The 10,627-nt window shown below is 43.4% G+C and overlaps 1 protein-coding gene across 1 annotated transcript in view; it reads right to left on the bottom strand.

Annotated features, from left to right (window-relative positions):
- Positions 1-218: 218 nt before the first annotated feature.
- LOC147635036 (small ribosomal subunit protein uS8-like) overlaps positions 219-10,627 on the bottom strand; it is a 50,287-nt gene continuing 39,878 nt past the window's right edge. The window contains exon 3 of the mRNA XM_086803465.1: positions 219-741. Coding sequence (XP_086659591.1) covers positions 643-741 — 99 coding nt within the window. The 3' untranslated portion in view covers positions 219-642. The remainder of the gene's footprint in view (positions 742-10,627) is intronic.

The raw sequence follows: 10,627 nt of genomic DNA, 5'->3' as shown, positions 1-10,627 counted from the left end.
ATCTTTCTTTCTTTTTGAGAGAGAGAGAGACAAGGAGAGAGTGTTTGTGTCCTTGTATGCTGTTAAAATGACATGAATCAACTTCAAGATTCGAAAGTCTTGCTTCAAGAAGATAGCATCCCAAAAATTAGGCTAGTGTTAACTGAGGTGAACAAAAACAAAAGCTTGAAAGCAAAAGATGCAAGTCTGCATCAGTTCAAAAGGGAAAACCATAAATGTGAGTAATGACGTGCATATAGTAAATTAGCAACTACACTACAACATTCACACAAATTTACACTGCAACAGAGAGCCTCATGGGCCACAAAGTTGCTAAAGCTAGTGACCCATTGCAGGAATTCATGCATTGTACATATAGTAAAGGGGGAACTAGACCTCATGTTTTGAATTAGAGGGGAAATAAACCACGGTGGTGATCCCTTTGTAGCAAGTAAGGACTTAAACTAATCCCCTTTGATACAAGATGACAACATGTTGGAAACACACAGAGGGCCAACAGCTAATGGCCAACTACTACTATAGAGTTCACATTTGAAAAATGATGAAATGGAGAGCCTAGGCTGTCATGTGTTTTTTTCCTTGTGCAAACTGAAATACCATTTGCTGCAAAAGGAGGTTTTTAACATTTTAAGCTCCTAAAAATCAATAAAAGAAACCCAAAAGCTGACCGCCAACCCGCTTCTTTTGAGCTTCTTCATGGTCCATAACTCCTTGTGACGTGGTCAATACAACATAACCAAACTGCAATGCAAAAGAAATTGTAAATTCTATTTGCCGTTAACTATAACACGTGTTTAAACATACGTCAGATTCCATTACTAGCTCTGCATACAAAATCCTTACACCCAGCTATGACCTATCTGTAAAAGAGCTCCGAGGTATGCTTGCAAGGGAGAAAAAAAAAAGGCAAGGGAAAAAGATATTGTATGATGAATGAAAATAATCCAAGCAACATGACCATATGTAAGAAGCAAGCGTATTATGTTAATGCATGAGAGAGCCAGCCTAGAGCATTGAAAATTTTCATGGAGTATATTTAGCTATTGGAAGGATTTGAGGTCGTGCTATCATGCACTAGCAATCGCCTTACTCTTTGACCTAGTTTTTTAGTTTTTTTCAGCAAGGTTCTTCAAACTACTTCTCCAGCACAAAACTGAAGAAAAGGAAGAGAGGGATATTACACCTAATATTAATCCTCACCCCTAATTCAACATGTAGCCCAATCAATGCTAAACTCATCTGATTGATTACTGTGCACACAATGTATAGCCTCAGGTCCTTGCACTTACCTGTACATTATGTCCCCATGGTATATGAGTGCAGGATGCACATGACACCAGCAAGTTTCATTGTAAATAACTCAGCTTTGTAATATAAAGTAGGTTACATTAAGAGAATCAAGTCTTCCGTTGTCATTCTCTTCCTCTTCCTATTATCCGTATATTTTCAGTTTTGAGCTTCAAAATAGTTCAAAAGATCATGATCTCGTTAGTACTAATTTGATCCTCAGAGATTACAAGTATTGCATATATCTCTAATCCATCACCGAGAATTATCCACACAATGAATGATTCTTATAATATGGGTGCCGACTTTGCACCTCTATGGGCTGCCCTACTGCAAGGAGTTGGAACATTCCTCTCTATTCAATTAGGAGTGGATTAATTCTGATGAGTAACCGATCTTTTCTCAGAAAAAAAAAATTCTGATGAGTAACCGGTGTGACTACCAGTAACCACACTTGGAGCAACTTGGAGCAAAGGCTAGGAATGAATATCATGTATATCAAACACCATAGCATTGAGGTATTCAGAGTGAACGCATTTAAAAACAAGAGTGAACACATCCAAAAACATACTCACTATCCAACAATGAAAGATGTGCAATGCCTACCACCTGTTGTTCGCATGTACTTATCACATCCCGACCAGCTTAGGGTTAGGGTAACCTGAGGTTAGAGGCATGTGGTTACCCAAGATTAAGGTTAGGGTTAACCCAAGATTAGGGTTAAGGTTCAGCAAGGCGTGGGGACCTGGAGGGTTCACACGTATGCTAAGGGCGCTAGCAAGATGAGGTCTCAATTGGCCATGGGTCAATAAACAATAGCAAGGGCTAGTTAAAGCTGAAAGCTTATAAATAAAGCAAGGGCCAATTATTGCTATATAAGTGGAGTTGGGGATGGGCTCCCTAGGATCCATCCATAGTACATGTCAATAAAACACTTGGCATGCCACGCACATATGTCAAATGGTGACCCATCCATGGCCATGTACGTGCACAGGATTTCCTTGAAGTGCGGATGTGAGAGATGAACCCTGCAAAGTCTTCGACGATGCGAGAGCACATCAACAAACTCCAAGCTCTTCAGCAAGAGGTTCCTCAAGCTGGGAAGGAGATATCGTTAGAGGACATGGCCATCACCCTATTGTCTCATCTATCCCCTCAATACTCAGCTTTCTATTCTTCTTTGATCACCAGTGGGAGGCTCAGCACCATTACTTGGGAGGAGCTTGTCCAGATGGATTTGGACCCAAAGGAGCGGTTTTTGAACCCTCCACAGGGCGGAGATTCTGAGGCTTTAACTTGCCAGCGATCAAAAGGCCACAACAACAAGGGCAAAGGGAAGTCTTCACAGTCGAAGTCTTTTGAGAAGAAGCCCGACTCAAATCATGTTGTCTTGAAGGGCCAAGGCCAAGCAGACCTGTAACCATTGTGGCCAGAAGAGTCACTACTGGAGGAAATGATCTCAGCGGAGCACCGAGAAAGGTGTTGATTCCTCAGCTACAGCCACGAAGACTCTGTTGGGGTAAAGGCATAATGCCCACCCTTATAGTGTGTACAAGCCCATAAGTTATAGTACATAGTACACTTAGTACTTTTAATGTACTAAGTGCACTATGTGTACTAGTGCAATATACATGTGTGATAGGGGAGTCACACACTCATGCTATTGATGAGTTGACTTATCCCCACAACTCTCTCTCTCTCCCTTGTGCTTCTCTGTGTATGTCTCCCATGAATGAACTCTAAACCCTAATTCTGGTTTTCTCCCCATCAACTGGTATCAGAGCTTGGGTCGCATCACCATTATCATCCTGCGTTTTTCTTCTGTGTGAGCTCCGCTGCCCCAAAGCCTACTGCCGCCTCTCTCAATCACCCCAGAGCTGTGCACCGTCCCTTCAACCATCAGGCCACCAGTGCTGGCGCGCTTCCATGCAGGGCCACTAGCTGGCCTCTGTTGACGGGTCCAGTGACCACCAGCAACCTGCCTGCGCTTGGGCGCCTCCGGCCAAGCCAAGCGCTTCCCTGTCTTTCAGCACGGCTGATGACCCAGTGTGATCGCTTGAGCAGTGCGAACAGCGTGTAGCGTGGCTGAAACAACGAGCGAAGCGCACAGCGCTAACCGAATACAGATGGATGTCGACTACAGATGCTGTGCGTAGACTGGCGCTAAGCAAAGACGTCAGCGGCCAGTAGCGAAGGGAGCCCGTCGACGGCGAAGCTAGGCTTGAGCGAGACTTGCTTGGCGCCTACATCCATGAAGTAGGAAGCGACCATGACGGTGACGAAAACACCGCCCAGAATGACCACAGGGCCGGTCGCTAAGCTCCACTTGGTAGCGATCACCATGTCTAAGGCAAGACGAATCGCTTCTCTCTGTGCTGGGGACACAGAGACTGTTTGGGCCACCTGAAAACGCTCGCTTAGACTGGCACCAATACAATCTCAGAAGAAAGCACCAGCATTAGAAGTGCCCCCCCCCACCTGCACAGAAGCCTGACGAGCAGCAGCATCAACAGCAAAATCGACGCCCTCCTTTCCTGCAACAAAATCAGAAATTACAAGGTATTTGCCTCAATTTTTTTTTGGGATTTGCAATTGAGCAAGTACAATCAACAATTGAGCAGGTACAGGTGCCCAATTGCTCAATTTTTGAGCAAAATTGGCAAAATTGGGTGACATTGGTCACAATCAGGATAAATTTGCAGGAAATTGGTCAAATCAGGATCAATTTGCAGGAAATTGGATGTCGAAATTTGGGGCTATTGATGTAATTGTGCAATTAAGCACTCATACATGCTGTATGATGTGAAAAATCGCACATTTGGGCAAAATTGCAGCAAATTGCAGTGCAAATCAAGGGGCTTTTGTGCCGATTTGTTTGATTTGCATGCAGGCGATCGCATTTGATGCTGTGGATAATGTGTTGATGCCTTACAAGCACTCAATGTGCCTGTAAATCAAGGGGCTTTCATGTATTGGATGTATATGTGGCCAGGGGGAAGCATCGTGAACACTCTGGATGCCTTCATGTGCGCCAATGTACCATGAATGATCAGAAATTTATCTCAAATCAAGGGGCTTTTCAAGTTTGTATGCTTGTTGAGCTTGGCAAAGCAGCAGGCAAGACATTTATGCCTTGAATCCTCAAAAATCAGCTTGCAGTCAAGGGGCTTTTGCCCAATTTCTGTTCGGGACTGTTTTATGCAGTGTTCGTGACTGTAAAAATCTGATTTTCACTCATTTGGACAGCCAGGAGAGCATTTATTGCTACTGTACCTGCTGGTACAGATTTGGCACAGCTTTGTGCATGTTTTGGCATGGCTGTACACTGTTTTGAGTGATCAAAAGATTCAATTTCAGTTGCTGAAATTGCCGGTACAGGTTTGGTACATCATTGGTGAGCACTTGGTACTGCTGTACAGTACTTTGGAAGGGCAAAAGAGCACATTTAAGGTGCTGTCCAAAATCTGCAGCAACCAGATTTTGGTGTTTTCATCACATAAAGTGGGAGAAAAGTTGCATTCTTGCTTCCGCAGTGGGAGATAAAACTTGGGAGAACATTTGTAAGCACTTTGTGTGCTTTGGGTGCAGTGTTTGCACATCTTTTGGTGCAGTGTTTGCACACTTGCAGGGAGTCAGGCATTGACAGGTTGCATTTTGCTATTGCAACCACAGGTGAGAGCTCTTCATTGCTTCACATCAAGAAGCTTGAAGGCTCGCATAATTATGATATTTGGCAAACCCAGTGCTACAATGTGTTGCTCCAGAAAAAGCAGCACAAGCCTATCAAAGAAAGGGGTGTGATGCCCGCTTCTCTTACAGCTGAAGAGTGGGAAGATATGGATGAGCTGGCAAGATCTACTATCATGTTGTCTGTGTCAGACTCATTACTTTTCAGCATTCGTGAAGAGAAGACAGCTTGGGGAATGTGGCAGAGATTGCAGGACTTGTATGCCCAACAAAGTGCCTCAAGCAAAGTGTATTGGTTGAAGAAACTCATAGGCCTTCAGATGAAGGAAGGGGCTTCTATGACAGCCCATCTCAATGAGTTTAATGGTATTGTCAGCCAGGTTATAAATCAAAAGTTGGCAATGGACGATGAGTTCAAAGCCACTTTTTTGTTATGCACTTTGCCAGAGAGTTGGGACACATTCAGGACAGCCACTAGCAATTCGAATGCTATGCTGTCATATGCAGATGTTGAGGGTGCTCTTCTTCAAGAAGAGATGAACAGGAAAAACAACTCTGTTGGAAAGTCCAATGCAATGAATGCACGTGGGAGATCCCAGCAAAGGGGGAAAAGCCAAGAAAGGGGAAGGAGCAAGTCTCGCTCCAAAAAGGATTTGGAATGCCATTATTGTGGCAAGAAGGGACACATTAAAAAGCAATGCTACAAATGGAAAAATGATCAAAAAGAAAAGGGAAAAGGCAAAGACAAAGAGAAGGATGAAGCCAAAGATGTAAAGCCGAAGGGCAAAAGTGGAGTCAAGATTGAAGAAATCAATGTGTCACATGCAGGTGGCAGTGAGGATGAGGTCCTCTTTACGTCTTCACTTGATGCCCATTCACTTCTTACAGGTGGTCATGGTATGCACTCATGGATCATTGATTCAGGTGCCTCCTTTCATGTCACAGGTTGCAGAGACTTGTTTGTCAGGTATACTGCTGGCAATGAAGGAGTGGTTTATTTGGGTGATAACCATGCATGCAAGATTCTTGGCAGAGGTGATGTGAGGCTTGTATTTTCAGATGGCTCACAGCTTATGCTCCATGATGTCAGGCATGTGCCTGAGATCAAGAAGAATCTGCTTTCTACTGGACAGCTTGATGATGCTGATTATGTTACCACATTTGGTAGTGGAAAGTGGAAAATTAGTAAGGGCTCGCTGGTTGTTGCCAGAGGCTCTAAGGTGGACACTCTTTATTTCATGCATGCAGGTGTTTGTCACCATGCTAATGTAAATGCAACCGAGCTGCCGGAAATCTCTATGTGGCATAGCCGGTTGGGACACATGAGTGTCAAGGGAATGGAGCAATTGTCTCGTTTGGGTTACTTGCCTTCTCTAAAGTTTTCAAGTTTTCAGTTTTGTGAGCATTGTATATATGGTAGGCAACTACAGTGCCCCCACAAGAAAGCTCTTGGACAGAAAGATGCTCAGTTAGAGCTTGTGCATACAGATGTATGTGAGATGCCTCAGCTTTCTCTGGGAGGGGCAAAATATTTTGTGTCTTTTATTGATGATGCCACACGCAAGGTGTGGGTTTATCCTCTTCGTTTGAAGAGCAATACATTCTCAGTGTTTCAAAAGTTTGTTGCTCATGTTGAGAATCAAACTGGCAAAACACTGAAGGCTTTGCGTTCCGACAATGGTGGAGAGTATACGTCCAAACAGTTTCAGGACTTTTGTGATGCTAAAGGCATCAAGAGGGAGCTCTCTACTCCTTATGATCCTCCACAAAACGGGACAGCAGAGAGGATGAACAGGACCATACAGGAGAAGGTCCGTTCTATGTTGTCACATGCTGCATTACCTCATGGTTTTTGGGCTGAAGCTGTTATGACAGCCGTTCACCTTATAAATAGGTCACCTAACACGAGGCTTGGTGGGAAAGTGCCAGAAGAAGTATGGACAGGGAAGCCTCCGTCATACAAGCACTTGAGAGTGTTTGGTTGCGTTGCGTACGTGCACATACGCAGGGAAATGCGCACCAAACTTGATCCTAAGTCTCATAAATGCATATTCCTAGGATACGGTGACAGAGGTGAAATGGGGTATAGACTTTGGGATCCCATGAATAGAAAGATCATACGCAGCAATGATGTCATTTTTGATGAAACATGCATGTATAAGGAGCCTGCAAGGCAACAGGAGCCTGGCAGAGTCATCTTTGATGATGATGGACATCATGGACAACAACAAAGGGCTGTAAATCAGCCATTACAGCAGGAAAACCAGCCCTTAAATGGTGCTGAAAATGGTCCAAATGGACAGCCAGATATGGCAGAAGATATCCCTATGGATATACCACAGTTAGAGGAGATACCGGGCATGATATTTCAGCCTTATGGCATGGAACAGGAGCCACCAATGGGTGATATGCAGGCTGGACAGCAACCTGCAAATGATGGTCATTGGGTACGGAGGTCCACTAGACCCTCCAGAGCCCCTGACAGGTTTGTTCCAGGGGTTGACTACTTGATGCTCACTGACTGTGGGGAGCCCTCATGTTACAAGGAGGCTTTACAGAGGGCAGACAAGGCTCTATGGGAGCGTGCCATGAAGTCAGAGATGGATTCTCTGCATAAAAATGGAACTTGGAAGTTGGTGCATTTGCCTGCAGGCAAGAAGGTTTTGCCATGCAAGTGGGTATACAGGCTCAAAGTTGCATCAGATGCTAAGCCAAGATACAAAGCCAGGTTAGTGGCTAAGGGCTTCAAGCAGGAATATGGTGTGGACTTTGATGAGATCTTCTCTCCAGTGGTCAAAATGACCACACTTAGTGTGAGGATTATGTGGTTAATCCTGCATATTGTGTACTAATTACTACTTAAGTAATTAACTTAGAACAAGAACCTTCAGGAGAACACTTGAGACAAGATTGAATTGACTTGTTGTTATTAAACTGAGTACAATAGGTCTCTTATATAAGAGATGAAGAGACACATTTGAAGAGGCATGTCCTTTGATGAAAGGACATGACCTTAGACGAAAGGGTACAACTTTTAGGCTAAGGGATGTGTCTAGTCGATGTAGAGGCACAACCATTCATTAAGGGGTACAACTATTCGTCGAAGAGATGTGGCTATTCGATGAAGAGGTACATCCTTTGACGAAGAGATGTGGCTATTCGATGAAGAGGTACATCCTTTGACGAAGAGTCGCAACCAGTCGAGGGTAGGGGTTCCCTTTGGCTGGTAACTCTTTGCATCTGCAACAGTAATCAGCAATGAAGAGAGAATCTGATGTATAAACACGTCACAATCGTGACATTCCCTCCCATTTAAAATAAAACCCATGTGTCAAATGATAGACATCCGTTTGTCGAAGAACTCCTGAAGAAGGTTAGGGTACTGCTGCATTTCTTCATCTGTTTGCCAAGTGGAATCAGACTCATCCAAGTCCATCCACTTCACAAGAAATTCTGTAGTCAACTTTCTTCTTGTTTCCTTCTGTCTTACGTCAAGTATTACTTCTGGAACAAGGATAATATGGTCATCTTCAATTTCTGGTACATAAGAAGATAAGTCTGGAACAGGCGAATCTCCTTGAATATACTGTTTGAGCCAAGATATGTGAAAAGTTGGATGAATCTTTCCCCATGACGGTGGAAGTTCCAACTTATAACTGACAGTTGAATTTTTCTTAAGAATCTTGAAAGGTCCATAGAAGCGAGGTCGTAACTTTGGAAAAACTGACTTCACTGTTTTGTAGCGGTGAGGTGCCACATATAATAAGACCAAGTCTCCTTCTTGAAATTCTGCATGTCGACGATGCTTGTTGGCCTGTTTTTGATATTTTTGTTGCACATGGACCAATTTATCTCGAACTTGTACAAGCACATCTTGCATCTCCTGAACCAACTGATCTGCCAACGCCACTTTGTGTTGCAAAACAAAGTTTGTAGGCACAAGAGGAGTATGTCCATATGCGGCTTGAAATGGAGTTAATCCAATTGCTGAATGATGGGAATTATTATAAGCAAATTCCACGAGTGGTAAATAATCTTCCCATGATGCCAGACGGAATTGAATGTAATGTCGAATCATTTCTTCCAAAAGCTGATTGACTCTTTCAGTCTGTCCATCTGTTTGAGGATGATAGGCTGAACTGAATAACAAATTTGTGCCAAGAGATTTGAACAAAGACGTCCAAAAATGTCCAGTGAACTTTGGATCTCTGTCAGAAATGATGGTCTTTGGTAAACCATGCAATTTGAAGACATGTTGCACGAATAATGACGCCACGTCTGGGGCTGAAGCAGCTTTCTTGCAAGGGATGAAATGTGCCATTTTGGAAAATCGATCAACCACCACAAGAATCTGAGCATTGCCTTTGGATGAACGAGGCAAGGTGGTGATAAAATCCATACTGATACTTTCCCATCTCTCATTGGGAACTGGCAATGGTTGAAGTAACCCTTGAGGAAGTTGTCGAGAGGCTTTCATTGTTTGACATGAATGACAAGCTTTGACAAATTTGATAACATCTTGCTGCATCTGAGGCCAGAAGTATGTAGCAGACAAAAGTCGATATGTCTTGTTGATACCAGGGTGAGCAACATAAGGGACTTCATGATGTTCTTGAATAAGAATCTTCCGCAATGAAGTATTGTGAGGCACACAAATGCGGTCAGAGAAGAACAGCAACTCATCTATGATAATATAGGCTGCAAACATGTTCATTTCTGCAGGACTGGGATTAGAAGATTTGAGAGCACGGAACGCATCTCCAAAATCTCTATCCGTCAAATATTCATTTTTGAAACAAGCAGGGATTTCCATTTGCACATCTGTGATGGCAAAATTAATGGCTCGAGGCATGCGACTTAAGGCATCTGCAACCACATTCTGAAGACCAGGAACATACTGAATAATCATGTGGAAATTAGCCAAGAATTCAACCCATCTGCCTTGTCGAGAGTTCATAACAGGCTGAGTGAAAATATACGTCAGAGATTGATGATCTGTACGTACAACTGAATCTGCTCCAAGAAGATAATGTCTCCATGTTCGATAAGCATGCACGATTGCCAAAAACTCCTTATCATACACAGGATACCTGCTTTGAATGGCTGAAAACTTTCTGCTGTCAAAAGCAATGACACGATCATTCTGCATCAGAACTCCACCAGAAGCACGATCTGAGGCATCTGTCATTACATCAAAGGGCTGAGTGGGATCTGCAATGGCCAAGACCGGGGTTGTCGTCAAGGCATGCTTGAGATCATTGAAGGATTGCTCAGCTTCCGAAGACCACTGAAGTTTGTCCAGCTTTGTCAATTCTGTCAAAGGGGCAGCAATCTCCGAAAATCTATGCACCTTGTTGTGATAGAAGTTAGCAAGTCCCAAGAAAGATCGAACATCTGAAATGGTGAGAGGCAAAGGCCAATCCACAATCGCCTGAATCTTCTTAGGATCTACTGCAATCCCATTAGCAGAAATGATGTGACCAAGATATTCCACATGGTTTTTGAAAAATTCGCTCTTCTTTTTGTTGATGTACAGCACATTGTTGCGTAGTACTTCGAAGACTATCTGTAAATGCTCTTTGTGATCGACCATAGATCGGCTAAAAACCAGAATATCATCAAGATAAACGATCACGAACTTATCCAAGTATGG

The sequence above is a fragment of the Cibotium barometz genome, chromosome 10 (genome assembly GCF_041138505.1).
Source record: "Cibotium barometz isolate CiBa-2024 chromosome 10, ASM4113850v1, whole genome shotgun sequence".
NCBI lineage: Eukaryota > Viridiplantae > Streptophyta > Polypodiopsida > Cyatheales > Cibotiaceae > Cibotium > Cibotium barometz.
The sequence above is the reverse complement of the archived record's forward strand: the minus strand, read 5'-3'. Positions and strand labels throughout refer to the sequence as shown.